This window comes from Molothrus ater, unplaced genomic scaffold, assembly GCF_012460135.2.
Source record: "Molothrus ater isolate BHLD 08-10-18 breed brown headed cowbird unplaced genomic scaffold, BPBGC_Mater_1.1 matUn_MA691, whole genome shotgun sequence".
Lineage (NCBI taxonomy): Eukaryota > Metazoa > Chordata > Aves > Passeriformes > Icteridae > Molothrus > Molothrus ater.
The window spans coordinates 1-19,151 of record NW_023416441.1 but is presented as its reverse complement, the minus strand read 5'-3'; the positions used below and the strand labels follow the sequence as shown (position 1 = coordinate 19,151).

At 58.4% G+C, this 19,151-nt stretch overlaps 2 protein-coding genes and 1 long non-coding RNA gene across 4 annotated transcripts in view; 1 reads left to right on the top strand and 2 right to left on the bottom strand.

Moving 5' to 3' along the window:
- Nucleotides 1-12,064, top strand: part of ATP2A1 (ATPase sarcoplasmic/endoplasmic reticulum Ca2+ transporting 1) — a 28,461-nt gene extending 16,397 nt beyond the window's left edge. Inside the window, exons 11-18 of the mRNA XM_054518190.1 lie at nt 850-1,185; nt 3,153-3,373; nt 5,009-5,211; nt 6,882-6,967; nt 7,562-7,695; nt 8,834-8,951; nt 11,281-11,398; nt 12,032-12,064. Coding sequence (XP_054374165.1) covers nt 850-1,185; nt 3,153-3,373; nt 5,009-5,211; nt 6,882-6,967; nt 7,562-7,695; nt 8,834-8,951; nt 11,281-11,398; nt 12,032-12,036 — 1,221 coding nt within the window. The 3' untranslated portion in view covers nt 12,037-12,064. The remainder of the gene's footprint in view (nt 1-849; nt 1,186-3,152; nt 3,374-5,008; nt 5,212-6,881; nt 6,968-7,561; nt 7,696-8,833; nt 8,952-11,280; nt 11,399-12,031) is intronic.
- A 6-nt stretch (nt 12,065-12,070) lies between these two features.
- LOC118693249 (uncharacterized) lies at nt 12,071-12,746 on the bottom strand. 2 transcript variants are annotated; one of them, XR_008509039.1, is made up of 6 exons: nt 12,723-12,746; nt 12,598-12,668; nt 12,506-12,525; nt 12,422-12,459; nt 12,246-12,386; nt 12,071-12,125 (listed from the first exon to the last, which is right to left on the bottom strand). It is a non-coding gene; the product is annotated as an uncharacterized LOC118693249 (long non-coding RNA). The 2 variants fall into 2 exon arrangements; XR_008509038.1 differs by having other exon boundaries at nt 12,246-12,459.
- A 1,983-nt stretch (nt 12,747-14,729) lies between these two features.
- MFAP4 (microfibril associated protein 4) lies at nt 14,730-18,345 on the bottom strand (the record flags this gene model as incomplete). The annotated part of the gene is made up of 3 exons (XM_036393637.2): nt 14,730-15,093; nt 16,290-16,472; nt 18,249-18,345. Coding segments are annotated over 3 exons (528 nt in total), but the record flags the coding sequence as incomplete, so codon positions are not given.
- Between the last annotated feature and the right edge of the window lie 806 nt (nt 18,346-19,151).

The window sequence follows — 19,151 nt, the reverse complement described above, 5'->3', positions numbered from 1 at the left end:
GGGTGCTGGGACCTCGGTTTGGGTGGTGGGACCTCGGTTTGGGGTGGTGGGACCTTGGTTTGGGTGGTGGGACCTCATTATGGGTGGTGGGACCTCATTATGGATGGTGGGACCTTGGTTTTGGTGCTGGGACCTCGGTTTGGGGTGGTGGGACCTTGGTTTGGGTGGTGGGACCTCATTATGGGTGGTGGGACCTCATTATGGAGGATGGGACCTCATTATGGGTGGTGGGACCTCATTATGGGTGGTGGGACCTTGGTTTGGGTGGTGGGACCTCATTATGGATGGTGGGACCTTGGTTTGGGGTGGTGGGACCTCATTATGGGTGGTGGGACCTCGGTTTGGGGTGGTGGGACCTCATTGTGGGTGATGGGACCTGATTATGGGTGGTGGGACCTCATTATGGGTGGTGGGACCTCGGTTTGGGGGCTTTGGGACCTTGGAGAGGGGTTCCTGCTCTCAAAACTCCATTTTTGTTGGTTCCTGGTCCACCACCACCTCCAAAACTCCATTTTTTGGGTTCCTGGTCCTCCAAACTCCATTTCTGGTGGTCCTTTCTCCACCACCACCTCCAAACCCCCACCTTTGGAGCTTCCTGGTCCACCACCATCTCCAAAACTCCATTTTTGGAGTTTCCTTCTTCTCCATGACCTCCAAACCCCACCTTTGGATCTCCCTGCTCCTCCAAACTCCATTTCTGATGGTTCCTTCTTCTCCATGACCTCCAAACCCCCATTTCTGATGGTTCCTTCTTCTCCATCACCTCCAAACCCCCATTTCTGATGGTCCTTTCTCCACCTCCACCACCTCCACCACCTTCACTCCTCTCTGGACCTCCACCACGGCCAGACCGACCTGACCTTCGTGGGCTGCGTGGGGATGCTGGACCCGCCCCGCAAGGAGGTCATGGGCTCCATCCGGCTGTGCCGCGACGCCGGCATCCGCGTCATCATGATCACCGGGGACAACAAGGGCACGGCCATCGCCATCTGCCGCCGCATCGGCATCTTCTCCGAGGACGAGGAGGTCACCGGCCGCGCCTACACCGGCCGCGAGTTCGACGACCTGCCGCTGTCCGAGCAGCGCGAGGCGTGCCGGCGCGCCTGCTGCTTCGCCCGCGTCGAGCCCACCCACAAGTCCAAGATCGTGGAGTTCCTGCAGTCCTTCGACGAGATCACCGCCATGGTGAGGAGGGGCGCGTGGTCACGGAGGCCCACCATGGGGTTGGAGAAGGTTGGGATGTGGTTATGGAGGTCCATCATGGATTTATGGGGATTTATTATTGAATGTTCTTGATGGACGTGGTTATGGAGATCCACCATGGGTTTCAGTGGGTTTGATGGGGGTTTGAGGGGGTTTGGAGATGGTTATGGAGGTCTACCATGGGTTTCTGGGGGTTTGGAGGGTCGAGCCCACCCACAAGTCCAAGATCGTGGAGTTCCTGCAGTCCTTCGACGAGATCACCGCCATGGTGAGGAGGGGCACGTGGTCACGGAGGTCCACCATGGGGCTGGAGGGGGTTTGGAGGTAGTTATGGAGGTCCATCATGGATTTATGGGGATTTATTATTGAATGTTCTTGATGGACGTGGTTATGGAGATCCACCATGGGTTTCAGTGGGTTTGATGGGGGTTTGAGGGGGTTTGAGGAGGTTTGGAGGTGGTTATGGAGGCCCACCATGGGGGTTGAGAAGGTTGGGATGCGGTTGTGGAGGTCTGCCAGGGGTTTGAGATGAGAAGTTCTTGATGGACGTGGTTATGGAGGTCCACCATGGGTTTGAGAAGGTTGGGATGTGGTTATGGAGGCCCACCATGGGGTTGGAGAAGGTTGGGATGCGGTTATGGAGGTCCATCATGGATTTATGGGGATTTATTATTGAATGTTCTTGATGGACGTGGTTATGGAGGTCCACCATGGGTTTCAGTGGGTTTGAGGGGGTTTGAGGGGGTTTGGAGGTGGTTATGGAGGTCTGCCATGGGTTTGAGATCAGAAGTTCTTGATGGACGTGGTTACGGAGGTCCACCATGGATCTGAGTGGGTTTGGGGTGGAGAAGTTCTTGATGGACGTGGTCATGGAGGTCCACCATGGATCTCAGTGGGTTTGGATGTGGTTAGCAAGATCCGTAATGGATTTATGGGGGTTTGGGGTCAAGTTCTTGATGGACGTGGTTATGGAGGTCTACCATGGGTTTGAGAAGGTTGGAATGCGGTTATGGAGGTCCACCATGGATCTGAGTGGGTTTGGATGTGGTTATGGAGGTCCACCATGGGGTTTGAGAAGGCTGGGATGCGGTTGTGGAGGTCTGCCAGGGGTTTGAGATGAGAAGTTCTTGATGGACGTGGCTATGGAGGTCTACCATGGGTTTGAGAAGGTTTGGATGTGGTTATGGAGGCCCACCATGGGGGTTTGAGAAGGTTGGGATGTGGTTATGGAGGCCCATCATGGATTTATGGGGATTTATTATTGAATGTTCTTGATGGACGTGGTCATGGAGGTCCACCATGGGGTTGGAGAGGGTTTGGATGTGGTTAGGGAGATCCGTCATGGATTTATGGGGGTTTGGGGTGGAGAAGTTCTTGATGGACGTGGTTATGGAGGTCCACCATTGGTTTGAGTAGGTTTGGATGTGGTTATGGAGGTCCACCATGGATTTATGGGGATTTAATGTTGAATGTTCTTGATGGACGTGGTTATGGAGGTCCACCATGGGTTCGAGGGGGTTTGGGGTGGAAAGGTTCTTGATGGACGTGGTTACGGAGGTCCACCATGGGTTTCTGGGAGTTTCTGGGGGTTTGGTGGGTCGAGCCCACCCACAAGTCCAAGATCGTGGAGTTCCTGCAGTCCTTCAACTTCTGACGTAGTTATGGATTCCCACCAACTTCTGACGTAGTCATGGAGTCCCACCACCCACCCAACCCCATTCCAACCCTCTCCACGTCTTTTTTGAGGTTCCAACACCAACTTTTGACGTAGTTATGGAGTCCCACCACCAACTTTTGCTGTAGTTCTGAGGTTCCAACACCAACTTCTGACGTAGTCATGGAGTCCCACCACCCACCCAACCCCACCTTCGGTGCTCCTCGCCTTCCCCACGTTCCCTTTCTGGGGGTTTTCCGCCACCAACCCCGCCACCTCCTCCCCCTGTCCCCAGACCGGCGACGGCGTCAACGACGCGCCGGCGCTGAAGAAGGCCGAGATCGGCATCGCCATGGGCTCGGGCACGGCCGTGGCCAAGACGGCCTCGGAGATGGTCCTGGCCGACGACAACTTCTCCACCATCGTGGCGGCGGTGGAGGAGGGCAGGGCCATCTACAACAACATGAAGCAGTTCATCCGCTACCTCATCTCCTCCAACGTGGGCGAGGTCGTCTGGTGAGCGCCCAGTCCGCACCAGTTCGCACCAGTTCGGACCAGTTGGGACCGGTTTGGAGCAGAGCTTGGAGATGCTGGAGGCTCTGAGGGGTTTTGAGCCCAGTTTGGACCAGTTTGGATCAGTTGTGCCCCGCTCCCATCCCAGTTTGTGCTGGTCCATCCCAGTCCCGTCCCAGTTTGTCCCAGTTTGTCCCAGTTTGTCCCAGTCCCCTCCCAGTCCATCCCAGTTTGTCCTGGTCCATCCTGGTCCATCCCAGTCCATCCCAGTTAATCCCAGTTTGTGCTGGTCCATCCCAGTCCATCCCAGTCCCTCCCAGTCCATCCCAGTTTGTCCTGGTCCATCCTGGTCCGTCCTGGTCCATCCCAGTTTGTCCCAGTCCCCTCCCAGTTAATCCCAGTTTGTGCTGGTCCATCCCAGTTCCATCCCAGTCCATCCCAGTTAATCCCAGTATGTCCCAGTTCCCTCCCAGTCCATTCCAGTCCCATTTTAACCCTTCCCAGTCCATCCCAGTTTGCTCCAATCCCCTCCCAGTCCCTCCCAGTACAAACCAGTCCCATTAACCCCTCCCAGTTTGACCCAGTCCCTCCCAGTACAAACCAGTCCCGTTAACTCCTCCCAGTACAAACCAGTCCCATTAACCCCTCCCAGTCCATCCCAGTCCCTCCCAGTACAAACCAGTCCCGTTAACTCCTCCCAGTACAAACCAGTCCCATTAACCCCTCCCAGTCCATCCCAGTCCCTCCCAGTACAAACCAGTCCCGTTAACTCCTCCCAGTACAAACCAGTCCCATTAACCCCTCCCAGTCCATCCCAGTCCCTCCCAGTACAAACCAGTCCCCGTTAACCCCTCCCAGTCCATCCCAGTCCCTCCCAGTACAAACCAGTCCCGTTAACCCCTCCCAGTACAAACCAGTCCCGTTAACCCCTCCCAGTCCCCATTTAACCCCTCCCAGTACAAACCAGTCCCGTTAACCCCTCCCAGTACAAACCAGTCCCGTTAACCCCTCCCAGTACAAACCAGTCCCGTTAACCCCTCCCAGTTTGACCCAGTCCCGTTAACCCCTCCCAGTACAAACCAGTCCCATTAACCCCTCCCAGTCCCATCCCAGTCCCGTTAACCCCTCCCAGTACAAACCAGTCCCATTAACCCCTCCCAGTACAAACCAGTCCCCATTTAACCCCTCCCAGTACAAACCAGTCCCATTAACCCCTCCCAGTTTGACCCAGTCCCGTTAACCCCTCCCAGTCCCCTCCCAGTCCCTCCCAGTACAAACCAGTCCCGTTAACCCCTCCCAGTCCCCATTTAACCCCTCCCAGTACAAACCAGTCCCGTTAACCCCTCCCAGTACAAACCAGTCCCCATTTAACCCCTCCCAGTACAAACCAGTCCCGTTAACCCCTCCCAGTACAAACCAGTCCCGTTAACCCCTCCCAGTCCCCATTTAACCCCTCCCAGTACAAACCAGTCCCTCCCAGTACAAACCAGTCCCGTTAACCCCTCCCAGTACAAACCAGTCCCGTTAACCCCTCCCAGTCCCATCCCAGTCCCTCCCAGTACAAACCAGTCCCGTTAACCCCTCCCAGTCCCATCCCAGTCCATCCCAGTACAAACCAGTCCCGTTAACCCCTCCCAGTATCTTCCTGACGGCGGCGCTGGGGCTGCCCGAGGCGCTGATCCCGGTCCAGCTGCTCTGGGTCAATCTGGTCACCGATGGCCTCCCGGCCACCGCGCTGGGCTTCAACCCCCCGGACCTGGACATCATGGACAAGCCCCCGCGGAGCCCCAAGGAGCCGCTCATCTCCGGGTGGCTCTTCTTCCGCTACCTGGCCATCGGAGGTGGGTCACCATCGCGGGCATCTGCTGGGCGGCGTGGTCACCATGGTCATCTGGGGTGGGTCGTGGTCAGTTGGGTCACCTGGTGGTCACCTAGTGGTCACCGTGGTCATCTGGGGTTGGGTCATGGTCAGTTGGGTCACCGTGGTCATCTGGGGTGGGTCGTGGTCACTTGGGTCACCTTGGGCATCTGGGATGGGTCGTGGTCAGTTGGGTCACCTTGGGCATCTGGGATGGGTCGTGGTCAGTTGGGTCACCTTGGGCATCTGGGATGGGTCGTGGTCAGTTGGGTCACCTTGGGCATCTGGGGTGGGTCGTGGTCAGTTGGGTCGTCAAGGTCGGGTAGTGGTCAGTTCATGGTCACCTTGGTCATCTGGGTCACCTTGGTCATCCGGGGTTGGGTCATGGTCAGTTGGGTCACCTTGGGCATCTGGGATGGGTCATGGTCAGTTGGGTCACCTGGTGGTCACCCAGTGGTCACCGTGGTCATCTGGGGTGGGTCGTGGTCAGTTGGGTCACTTGAGGTTGGTCATGGTCAGTTGGGTCATCTGGGTCAGGTAGTGGTCACTTCATGGTCACCATGGGCATCTGCTGGGCATCGTGGTCATTTGGGTCATCTGGGTCACCTTGGGCATCTGGGGTTGGGTCATGGTCAGTTGGGTCGTCAAGGTCGGGTAGTGGTCAGTTCATGGTCACCTTGGTCATCAGGTGGTCATCATGGTCATTTGGGTCATCTGAGTCACCTTGGTCATCCGGGGTTGGGTCATGGTCAGTTGGGTCACCTGGTGGTCACCTAGTGGTCACCGTGGTCATCTGGGGTTGGTCATGGTCAGTTGGGTCACCTTGGGCATCTGGGGTTGGTCATGGTCAGTTGGGTCACCTGGTGGTCACCCAGTGGTCACCGTGGTCATCTGGGGTTGGTCATGGTCAGTTGGGTCGTCAAGGTCAGGTAGTGGTCACTTCATGGTCACCATGGGCATCTGCTGGGCATCGTGGTCAGTTGGGTCATCTGAGTCACCTTGGTCATCTGGGGTTGGTCATGGTCAGTTGGGTCACTTGAGGTTGGCTCATGGTCAGTTGGGTCATCTGGGAGCTGGTGGTGGTCAGTTCATGGTCACCTTGGTCATCTGAGTCATCTGGGGTTGGCTCATGGTCAGAGTTGGGTCGCTTGGGTCAGGTTGTGGTCAGTTCATGGTCACACCTGGGGGGGGGGGGGTCACACCTGGGGGCGGGTGGGGTCAGCAAGGGTTGGTTGAGGGAACTTCAAGAAATGACCTGGAGACCCCAAAACACCACCTGGAGACCCCATAAAACCACCTTGGGGCTTCCATGGAGAAGGTTCCTTGAGGAACCTCCAAGAATCCACCTGGAGACCTCAAAAAACAACTCTGAGATCCCCAAAACCACCTGGAAACTCCATCACAACCACCTTGAGACCCACATGGAGAAGGTTCCTTGAGGAGCCTGGTGAGGAACACCTTGAGAACCTCATGGGATCACCCTGAGAACCTCACGGAACCACCTGGAAACGCCCAAAAACCACCTGGAAACGCCCAAAAACCACCTGGAGACCCCAAAAAAACCACCTGGAGACCCCCAAGGTGGCCCCTCGGAGACCCCCAGGTTGTCCCCAGGTTGTCCCCAACCCCCCCCCCCCCGTTTGTCCCCCCCAGGTTACGTCGGTGCCGCCACCGTGGGCGCGGCCGCCTGGTGGTTCCTCTTCGCCGAGGACGGACCCAACGTCAGCTACCACCAGCTGGTGAGTCCCAGGTGTCTCCAGGTGTCCCCAAGATGTCCCCAAGATGTCCCTGAGGTGTCCCCAAGCTCTGGTGACCCCAAGGTGTCCCCAAAATGTCTCAAAGATGTCCCCAAGATGTCCCCAAGATGTCCCCAAGGTGTCCCCAAGGTGTCCCTGAGTGTCCCCAAGGTGTCCCTGAGATGTCCACGATCTCTGGTGACCCTGGGATGTCCCCAAGGTGTCCCCAAGGTGTCTCTGAGGTGTCCCTGAGGTGTCCCCAAGGTGTCCCTGAGATGTCCCCAAGTTCTGGTGACCCCAGAGTGTCCCCAAAATGTCCTCAAGATGTCCCTGAGATGTCCCCAAGGTGTCCCCGAGATGTCCCCAAGGTGTCCCCACCCCCTGACCTCCCCCAGCCCCAATTCAGGTCCATCATGGAGGTCCCACCACCACCACGAAGGTTCCTCGTGGTGTCCCCCAGCTCCCAAATGTCCCTTCCTGGATGTCCCCGAGGTGGCCCCGAGGTGGCTCCGAGCTGGTGACATCGAGGTGGCCCCGAGCCGAGGTGACCCCAAGGTGGCCCCGAGGTGACCCCGGTGTCCCCAATGTCCTCTCCAGACCCACTTCATGCAGTGCTCCGAGCACAACGTGGAGTTCGAGGGCCTGGACTGCGACATCTTCGAGTCCCCGGTGCCGATGACGATGGCGCTGTCGGTGCTGGTGACCATCGAGATGTGCAACGCCCTCAACAGGTGAGGGACACCACGGTCTCCATGGTCACCACGGTCACCTTGGTCACCTTGGTCATTGTCACCTTGGTCACCATGGTCATCTTGGTCATTGTCATCATTGTCATGGTCATGGTGTGGTCATCATGGTCATGGTGGTCACCATCGAGATGTGCAAAGCCCTCAACAGGTGAGGGACACCACGGTCACCATGGTCACCTTGGTCATTGTCATCTTGGTCACCTTGGTCATGGTCATTTTGGTCACCATGGTCATTGTGGTCATTGTCGTCATTGTCATGGTCATGGTTGTGGTCGTGGTCATCATGGCCATCATGGTCATCGTGGTCATGGTCATTGTGGTCATGCTCATCATGGTCATGGTCATCATGGCCATCATGGTCATCGTGGTGATGTCCCCATGGTGACCCCAATGTCCCCGATGTCCCCATGACCTCCTGGTCATCCTGATGTCCCCATGGTCACCCCGATGTCCCCAGCCTGTCCAAGAACCCCAGCCCAGATCCCACCATGGGAGAACATCTGGCTGATGGTCCCTGTCCACCCCAATGTCCCCAATGTCCCCGATGTCCCCAATGTCCCCTATGTCCCCGATGTCCCCATGGTGACCGCGGTGTCCCCGATGTCCCCATGGTGTCCCCAGTGTCCCCAATGTCCCCAATGTCCCCATGGTGACCGCGGTGTCCCCAGTGTCCCCATGACCTCCTGGTCACCCCGATGTCCCCAATGTCCCCCATGTCCCCATGACCTCCTGGTCACCCTGATGTCCCCATGGTGACCCCAATGTCCCCGGTGTCCCCACGGTGACCGCGGTGTCCCCGGTGTCCCCAATGTCCCCAATGTCCCCAATGTCCCCCATGTCCCCATGACCTCCTGGTCACCCCGGTGTCCCCATGGTGACCGCGGTGTCCCCGGTGTCCCCATGGTGACCGCGGTGTCCCCAATGTCCCCATGACCTCCTGGTCACCCCGATGTCCCCATGACCTCCTGGACACCCCGATGTCCCCATGGTGACCGCGGTGTCCCCAATGTCCCCATGACCTCCTGGTCACCCCGATGTCCCCGATGTCCCCGGTGTCCCCATGGTGACCGCGGTGTCCCCGGTGTCCCCATGGTGACCGCGGTGTCCCCGGTGTCCCCAGCCTGTCGGAGAACCAGTCTCTGGCGCGGATGCCGCCGTGGGTGAACATCTGGCTGATGGGCTCCATCTGCCTCTCCATGTCCCTGCACTTCGTCATCCTCTACATCGACCCCCTGCCCGTAAGGGGACACGGGGGGACACGGGGGGTGGCCCTGGGGACAGCAGGGTGGTGGCCAGGGGGTGGTGGCCATTGGGGCGGTGGTCATCAAGATGGTGGTCATCAAGATGGTGGTCATTGGGTGGTGGCCTTGGGGACATCAAGGTGGTGGTCATGGAGCTGGTGGTCATTGGGTTGGTGGTCATGGGGGTGGTGGCCATTGGGTGGTGGCCATTGGGGTGGTGGCCATCAAGATGGTGGTCATTGGGTTGGTCATCATTGGGTGGTGGCCATCAAGATGGTGGCCATTGGGGTGGTGGTCATCAAGATGGTGGTCATCAAGATGGCGGCCATTGGCTTGGTGGCCATTGGGGTGGTGGTCATGGGGTGGTGGTCATCAAGATGGTGGTCATTGGGTTGTGGTCACTGGCTTGGTGGCCATTGGGGTGGTGGCCTTGGGGACATTGGGGTGGTGGTCATTGGGTTGGTGGTCATTGGGGTGGTGGTCATTGGGTGGTGGCCTTGGGGACATCAAGGTGGTGGTCCTTGGGTGGTGGTCATTGGGTTGGTGGCCATTGAGGCGGTGGTCATGGAGCTGGTGGCCATTGGGTGGTGGTCATCAAGATGGTGGTCATTGGGTGGTGGTCATTGGCTTGGTGGCCATTGGGTTGGTGGCCTTGGGGACATCAAGGTGGTGGCCATTGGGTGGTGGCCATTGGGTTGGTGGCCATTGGGGCGGTGGTCATCAAGATGGTGGTCATTGGTGGTCATTGGGGACATTAAGGTGGTGGCCATGAGGACATCAAGGTGGTGGTCATGGAGCTGGTGCTCATTGGGTGGTGGTCATTGGGTTGGTGGCCTTGGGGACATTGAGGTGGTGGTCATTGGGGCGGTGGTCATTGGGGTGGTGGCCATGGGGTTGATGGTCAGTGGGTGGTGGCCATCAAGCTGGTGGCCTCGGGGACAGCAAGATGGTGGTCATGGAGTTGTGGCCTTGGGGACATTGGGTTGGTGGTCATGGGGTTGGGGGTCATCAAGGTAGTGCTCATCAATTTAGTGGCCTTGGGGACATCAAGCTGGTGGTCATCAAGCTGGTGGTCACTGGGTGATGGTCATTGGGTGGTGGCCATGGGGACATTGAGTTGGTGGCCATCAAGGTAGTGCTCATCAATTTGGTGGCCATGGGGACATCACATTGATGACCACCAACGTGGCTGACCTCGAGTGACCACTGGCTTTGATGACCACCACGGGTGGGCTCTGCTGACCACAGGCGGGCTCTGGTGGCCGCTGTGGTCACTTTGGTGGCCGCAGCCATCGTGTCCACCACGAGTGTTGACCTCAGCTTTGCTGACCACTGGCTTGAGTGACCACTGGGTCCTGCTGACCACGGGCGGGCTTTGGTGGCCCTGAGGTCACTTTGGTGGCCCCAAGGTCACTTTGGAGGCCCCGAGGTCTCTCTGGTGGCCCCGAGGTCTCCCTGGTGGCCCTGAGGTCTCTCTGGTGGCCCCGAGGTCACTTTGGTGGCCCCAAGGTCTCCCTGGTGGCCCCGAGGTCACTTTGGTGGCCCCAAGGTCTCCCTGGTGGCCCCGAGGTCACTTTGGTGGCCCTGAGGTCTCTCTGGTGGCCCCGAGGTCACTTTGGTGGCCCTGGTGGTGGCCCTGAGGTCACTTTGGTGGCCCCGAGGTCACTTTGGTGGCCCCAAGGTCTCTCTGGTGGCCCCGAGGTCATTTTGGTGGCCCTGAGGTCACTTTGGTGGCCCCGAGGTCATTTTGGTGGCCCTGAGGTCATTTTGGTGGCCCTGAGGTCACTTTGGTGGCCCCGAGGTCACTTTGGTGGCCCCGAGGTCTCTCTGGTGGCCCCGAGGTCACTTTGGTGGCCCTGAGGTCATTTTGGTGGCCCTGAGGTCACTTTGGTGGCCCCAAGGTCTCTCTGGTGGCCCTGAGGTCACTTTGGTGGCCCCAAGGTCTCTCTGGTGGCCCCGAGGTCTCTTTGGTGGCCCCAAGGTCACTTTGGTGGCCCCGAGGTCACTTTGGAGGCCCCGAGGTCTCTCTGGTGGCCCCGAGGTCTCTCTGGTGGCCCTGAGGTCACTTTGGTGGCCCCAAGGTCTCTCTGGTGGCCCCAAGGTCACTTTGGAGGCCCCGAGGTCACTTTGGTGGCCCCGAGGTCTCTCTGGTGGCCCTGAGGTCACTTTGGTGGCCCCAAGGTCTCCCTGGTGGCCCCAAGGTCTCTCTGGTGGCCCCGAGGTCTCTCTGGTGGCCCTGAGGTCACTTTGGTGGCCCCAAGGTCTCCCTGGTGGCCGCGGTGGTGGCCCGAGAGGAGGTCCCAGCCGTGTCCCCCGGTGTCCCCAGATGATCTTCAAGCTGACGCCGCTGTCGCTGACCCATTGGCTGATGGTCATCAAGATCTCCTTCCCGGTCATCCTGCTGGACGAGGCCCTCAAGTTCATCGCCAGGAACTACCTGGAGGGTGAGGAGGTGGCCCCGTCCCACCGCGGCGTCCCCGCGTCCCCTCCCGACCCACGCGGGGTCATCCCCGCCCTTCGTGGTCACCTCCAGGTGTCCAGGTGGCCTTGGCCATCTCCAACATCTCCTGGGCACCTTCACGGTCACCTCCATGGTCACCTTTTGGTCACTCCATGGTCACTCTGCGTCCCCTTGACCATTTCCTGGGCACCTCCATGGTCACTCCATGGTCACCTCCGTGGTGTCCAGGTGGCCTTGGTCATCTCCAACATCTCCTGGGCACCTCCATGGTCACCTCCCCTGTCCCCTTGAGCATCTCCTGGTCACCTCCGTGGTCACCTCCATGGTCACCTTGTGGTCACTCCATGGTCACTCTGTGTCCCCTCCCTGTCCCCTTGACCATCTCATGGTCACTCCATGGTCCCTCCATGGTCCCTCCATGGTCACTCATGGTCACTCGTGGTCACTCCATGGTCACTCCATGGTCACTCATGGTCACTCGTGGTCACTCCATGGTCACTCATGGTCCCTCCATGGTCACTCATGGTCACTCATGGTCACTCCATGGTCACCCCTGTCCATCTCCTGTCCCCCCCGTGTCCCCTCCCCCCTCTCATCTCCATCTTCTCGTCCCCAGCGTGACCCGGCCCGGGCCCGGCTCCGCCCACAGGTACCAGGGACACCTCGGTGTCACCATTGTCACCTCATTGTCACCTCATTGTCATTGTCACCTGTGTGTGACCATTGTCACCTGTGTCATTGTCACCTGTGTCACCTGTGTGTCACCTGTGTCATTGTCATTGTCACCTCGGTGTCACCATTGTCACCTGTGTCATTGTCACCATTGTCACCATTGTCACCTGTGTCACCAGGGACACCTCGGTGTCACCATTGTCACCTGTGTCACTGTCACCATTGTCACCTGTGTGTCTCCTGTGTCACCTCGGTGTCACCATTGTCACCTGTGTCACTGTCATTGTCACCATTGTCACCTGTGTCATTGTCACCTGTGTCACCTGTGTGTCACCTGTGTCACCAGGGACACCTCGGTGTCACCATTGTCACCTCATTGTCATTGTCACCATTGTCACCATTGTCACCTCATTGTCACCTGTGTGTGACCATTGTCACCTGTGTCATTGTCACCTGTGTCACCTCGGTGTCGTCATTGTCACCTCATTGTCACCTCATTGTCATTGTCACCTGTGTGTCACCAGGGACACCTCGGTGTCACCATCGTCACGTCATTGTCACCTGTGTGTGACCATTGTCACCTGTGTCAGTCACTATTGTCACCTCGGTGTCACCATCGTCACCGTCATTGTCACCTGTGTGTCACCAGGGACACCTCGATGTCACCATTGTCACCATTGTCATTGACATTGTCACCTGTGTGTCACCATTGTCACCTGTGTCACCTCACTGTGACCATTGTCACCATTGTCATCGTCATTGTCACCATTGTCACCATGGTCACCTCGGTGTCACCATTGTCACCTGTGTCACCTGTGTGTCACCGGTGTCACCTCGGTGTCACCATCATCATTGTCACCTGTGTGTCACCATTGTCACCTCATTGTCACCTGTGTCACCTCCATGTCATTGTCACCTCATTGTCCCCTCATTGGCCCCTCCCTATGATGTCACCGCCCCTTCCCTATGACGTCATTATCGCCATTGTCCCTGTGACGTCACCGTCCCCTCATTGCCACCTCCGTGTGACGTCACCGTCCCTGTGCCATTGTCACCTCCCGGTCACTTCCCTGTGACGTCATCGCCACCTCATCGTCACCCCGATGACGTCACTGTCCCCTCCCCGATGATGTCACTGCCCCCTCATTGTCCCCAGCCCGTGACATCATGGACCCCCACACCGTGACGTCATTGTCCCCTTCCGATGACGTCATCGTCACAACCCTGTCACCGTCCAATGACATCATTGACCTCTCCCTGTCACTGTCACCTCCCCCGTGTGACGTCATCACCACCCCTATGACGTCATTGTCACCCTCTGTGACGTCACTGTGGGTCCCCACCCCTCCCACCCCTCCCCCCCTCCTCAAACACCCGTGGGGGGAGGGGCGGGAGGGGGCGTGGCCACCCAACCCCTCCCTTCATTATGTCACCCAATGACATCACCCGGTGACGTCATCACTCGCTGATGACGTCATCTTTCTCCCCTCCCCCTCCCACAGTGGACGAGCCCGCGCGGAAGCACCGGAAGTGACGATTTTGGGGACTCCGCCCCCAAATCGGGGAGGGGGCGTGGCCAACACCGGCCCCTCCCCCCAACCTCCACCCCTCCCCTTCCCCCTCCCTCCACAAAACCCCCCCAAAATTCAGGGAGGGGGCGTGGCCAAAATTAGCCCCTCCCACATCCTCAAAATTGGCCCCTCCCCCACCCCCAAATTTCACCCCAAAAACCCCCAAAAATTCAGGGAAGGGGCGTGGCCAAAATAGGCCCCACCCCCAATCTCAATACCCACCATATTTAGGGAGGGGGTGTGGCCAATCTTGGCCCCTCCCCCAGCCCAAGCTCCACCCCCGGGGGGGTTTTGGGGTCGCCCCCTGCAGTGGGGCCCCCCCCAACCCCCCCCAATTTGGAAAAGGGGCGTGGCCAACATTGGCCCCTCCCCCCTCATTTCCCCTCCCCCACCCCCCAATTTTTGGGATTTTGGGGTGGCCGCGCCCCCCCATTTCAGGGAGCGGGCGTGTCCAAATGTGGCCCCTCCCCCTCCCACAAGCCCCGCCCCCTCCCAGCCCCGCCCCTCCCCCACCCCCGGCGTCGCTTATTTATTGCCAATAAAGGGAATTCGCCCCTCCCCCACCCCCGAAATTTTGGTGGTTTTTTGGTCTTTTTTGGGGTGGGGGAGGGGCCTGGGGTGGGGGCGGGGCCAAGTGGCCTCCCAGACCCCAAAACACCTCAAATTTACCCCAAAAATTCCCCCTCCCCCAACCCCCCCGAGATGTTTCCACCACCCCAAGCCCCACTGACCAATCAATCCTTCCTTAATTAATGGTGGGAGGAGCTAATTAGGGGTGGGGGCGGGGCCAAGTGACCTCCCAGACCCCAAAACACCTCAAACCCCCCCAAAAAATCCCTGCTCAGAACCCCCTCGAGATGTTTCCACCACCCTAACCCCCACCAATCAACTCTTATCTTCCTTAATTAACGCTGGGAGGAGCTAATTAGGGGTGGGGGCGGGGCCAAGTGACCTCCCAGACCCCAAAACACCTCAAATGTCCCCAAAATTCCCCCTCCCCAAACCCCCCCGAGATGTTTCCACCACCCCCAAACCCCCCCGAGATGTTTCCACCACCCCCAAACCCCAAGGTGATCAATCAACGCTGGGCCTTTATTGACGGTGGGGTCAACACGGAAGGGGCGTGTCCGGAAGGGGCGTGGCGTGCGGTGGGCGTGGCCTGGGGCGGCGGGGGTGGGCGTGGTCCCTCAGAGGCGCCGGATCTTCATCTCGCTGCGCTTGAGGGAGTAGTAGAAGCCCTTCCACTGGGCCCAGTTGATGCCGTTGGCGTAGGAGAGGTGGGGCCCGGCCAGGTAGAAGCCGTTGAGGTTGGAGAAGTGGCAGGAGCGGAACCACCAGGCCCCCGAGGAGAGCGCGGCGCAGTTCTGCGCAAACAGGTCCTGGTCGCGGTCGAAGGTGGAGAACTTCTGCCCGTTGTGGTAGCTCAGCGAGTCGCCTGCGGGCGGGGCGGGGCGGGGCGAGAGTGGGCGGGGTCACCCATTGGGTGGGTTGGTCAGTCTGGGCCGGTACTGAGCACCCCGTGGTCAGCCGTGGCTTGGTTGGCCATCGTTGGCCACCATTGACCACCCAGTGGTCAACCGTGACTTGGTTGACCGTCAAAGACCACCATTGACCACCATTGACCACTGTTCACCACCATTGACCACCCAGTGGTCAACCTTGACTTGGTTGACCATCGTTGGCCACCATTGACCACCCAGTGGTCAACCTTGACCTGGTTGACCATCGTTGGCCACCATTGACCTCCATTGACCACCCCGTGGTCAACCTTGACTTGGTTGACCGTCAAAGACCACCATTGACTCCTATTGACCTCCATTGACCTCCACTGACCACCCAGTGGTCAACCTTGACTTGGTTGACCGTCAAAGACCACCATTGACTCCTATTGACCTCCATTGACCACCGTTGACCACCCGGTGGTCAACCGTGACTTGGTTGATCTCCAGTGACCACCATTGAACCACCATTGACCACCATTGGTCACCCAGTGGCCAACCGTGACTTAGTTGAGCACTATTGATCATCCAATGGTCAACCTTGACTCGCCTCACCATTGTTGGCCACTGTTGACCACCATTCACCTCCCAATGGTCAACCTTGACTTCATTGACCTCCATTGACCACCAATGACCTCCCAATGGCCAACCTTGACTCGGTTGACCACCATTGACCACCGCTGACTCCCATTGACCACCCAATGGTCAATCTTGACTCAATTGACCACCGTTGACCTCCATTGACCCCCGTTGACCACCCAATGGTCAACCTTGACTTGGTTGACCACCACTGACCCCCATTGACCTCCTGTTGGCCAACCTTGACTTGGTTGACCATCATTGACCACCAATGACCACCAATGACCTCCCAATGGCCAACCTTGACTCCCATTGACCACCCAATGGCCAACCTTGACTTGGTTGACCACCACTAACCTCCATTGACCACCATTGACCCCCATTGACCACCCAATGGCCAACCTTGACTCCGTTGGCCACCATTGACTCCCATTGACCCCCATTGACCACCCAATGGCCAACCTTGACTCCGTTGGCCACCGTTGACCTCCATTGCCCTCCCAATGCCCAGCCCTGCCTCGGTTTCCCCCCGCTGGCCCCAGGGTGCCCTCACCGGCGCCGCCGTCGACGAAGCCGGCCACGTGCAGGGTGTAGCCGTCCTCCTCGGCGCTGACGGCCGTCGGGGACAGCGCGAAGGAGCCGTAGGTGGCCGAGGCCGAGTTGTTCTCAAAGTCCTCGAGCTCCACGCGCAGCTCGTAGCGGGCCTGGAGGGTCAGCAGGGCCAGGCTCTGCAGGCCTGGGGGGGTCAAAGGTCACTGGGGTCACTCAGGGGTCAGTCAGGGATGGTCACTGGTCACTCATTGGTCACTCATTGGTCACTCATTGGTCACTGAAGGCCTGGAGGGTCAGCAGGGCCAGGCTCTGCAGGCCTGGGGGGGTCAAAGGTCACTGGGGTCACTCAGGGGTCACTCAGGGTCACTCAGGGGTCACTCAGAGTCAGGGTCACTCATTGGTCACTCAGTGGTCACTCATTGGTCACTCATTGGTCACTCAGTGGTCACTCTGTGGTCACTCATTGGTCACTCAGGGTCAGCAGGGCCTGAGGTTTTTTGGTCCATACTGGTCTGTACTGGTCCATACTGGTCTGTACTGGTCCATACTGGTTTATACTGGTTTCTATGGATTCCTATGGGGATTTTTGGGTCTGTACTGGTCTGTACTGGTCCATACTGGTTTCTCAGTATCTCTATGGATTTCTATGGGGATTTTTTTGTCCATACTGGTTTATACTGGTCCATACTGGTTTCCACTGGTCGTACCCAGCCAGTACTCGCCGTCGGCGCGCCCGAAGCCGGCCCTGTAGTCTGTACTGGTTTGTACTGGTTTGTACTGGTTTCTATGGATTCCTATGGGGATTTTTTTGTCCCTACTGGTCCCTACTGGTCCACACTGGTCCATACTGGTCCATACTGGTTTCCACTGGTCGTACCCAGCCAGTACTCGCCGTCGGCACGCCCGAAGCCGGCCCTGTACTGGTTTGTACTGGTTTATACTGGTTTCTATGGATTCCTATGGGGATTTTTTGGGTCCATACTGGTCCATACTGGTCCATACTGGCTTATACTGGTCTGTACTGGTTTCTATGGATTCCTATGGGGATTTTTTTGTCCATACTGGTTTATACTGGTCCATACTGGTTTATCCTGGCCCATACTGGTTTCCACTGGTCGTACCCAGCCAGTACTCGCCGTCGGCGCGCCCGAAGCTGGCCCTGTACTGGTTTGTACTGGTTTGTACTGGTTTCTATGGATTCCTATGGGGATTTTTTTGTCCCTACTGGTTTACACTGGTCCATACTGGTTTATACTGGTCTGTACTGGTTTCTATGGATTCCTATGGGGATTTTTTGGTCCATACTGGTCCACACTGGTCCATACTGGTCCATACTGGTCGTACCCAGCCAGTACTCGCCGTCGGCGCGCCCGAAGCCGGCCCTGTACTGGTTTGTACTGGTTTATACTGGTCTGTACTGGTTTCTATGGATTCCTATGGGGATTTTTTTGTCCATACTGGTTTATACTGGTCCATACTGGTCCATACTGGTCGTACCCAGCCAGTACTCGCCGTTGGCGCGCCCGAAGCCGGCCCTGTACTGGTTTATACTGGTTTCTATGGATTCCTATGGGGATTTTTGTGTCCATACTGGTCCATACTGGTCCACACTGGTCCATACTGGTCCATACTGGTCCATACTGGTCGTACCCAGCCAGTACTCGCCGTCGGCGCGCCCGAAGCCGGCCCTGTAGTCTGTACTGGTTTATACTGGTCTGTACTGGTTTCTATGGATTCCTATGGGGATTTTTTTGTCCATACTGGTTTATACTGGTTTATACTGGTCTGTACTGGTTTCTATGGATTCCTATGGGGATTTTTTTGTCCGTACTGGTCCATACTGGTCCATACTGGTCTGTACTGGTTTCTATGGATTTCTATGGGGATTTTTTTGTCCACACTGGTCCACACTGGTCTACACTGGTCCACACTGGTCCATACTGGTCCATACTGGTCGTACCCAGCCAGTACTCGCCGTCGGCGCGCCCGAAGCCGGCCCTGTAGTCGTTCCAGCCGCGGAAGAAGCTGACGGAGCCGTTGAAGCGGCGCTGGAACACCTGGGGGGGGAGGGGCCGGGGGGGTGGGGGAGGGGCCGGGAGGGTGTGGGGGAGGGGCAGGAAAAGGGGGAGGAGTGGGATAAAAAGGGGAGGGGGAAGGGCAAAAAGGGGGAATGGGGGGAGGGGCAAAAAAAAAAAAGGGGATTGGGGAGGGGAGTGGGGGGAGGGGTGGGGTAAAAGGGGGAGGGGCAGAAATGGGGGAGGGGTAGGGGTGGGGGAGGGGTAGGGAGAAGGGGGAGGGGGTAAAAGAGGTGGGGGAGGGGTGGGGAATGAGGGAGGGGTGGGGGTGGGGAATAGGGGAGGGGCAACGGTGGGGGAGGGTGAATCGGGGGGGGGTCAAAGGTGATGTCAGGGGTGGGGGAGGGGGCGATCCCAGGGTTATTTTAGAGTGGGGGAGGGGCAAACCAGGGGTGATTTTGGGAGTGGGGGAGGGGCAATCCAGGGGTCATTTTGAGGGTGGGGGAGGGGCCACCCCAGGATGATTTTGGGGGTGGGGGGAGGGGCCATCCAGGGGTAATTTCGGGAGTGGGGGAGCGGCTGTCCGGGGTGGGGGAGGGGCGATCGGGGGGGGATTTCAGGGGTGGGGGGAGGGGCAATTATGGGGTCATTTTGGGAGTGGGGGAGGGGCGATCCCAGGATGATTTCGGAGGTGGGGGAGGGGCGATCATGGGGTCGTTTGGGAGTGGGGGAGGGGGCGATCCTGGTCGGATTTCCGTGGCGGGGGGGGGGTGTGGGGGATGGGGGATGGGATTTTTGGAGCGGGCGGGGGGAGGGGCCGGCCCGGGGCGTGTCCTGGGGGGTGTGGG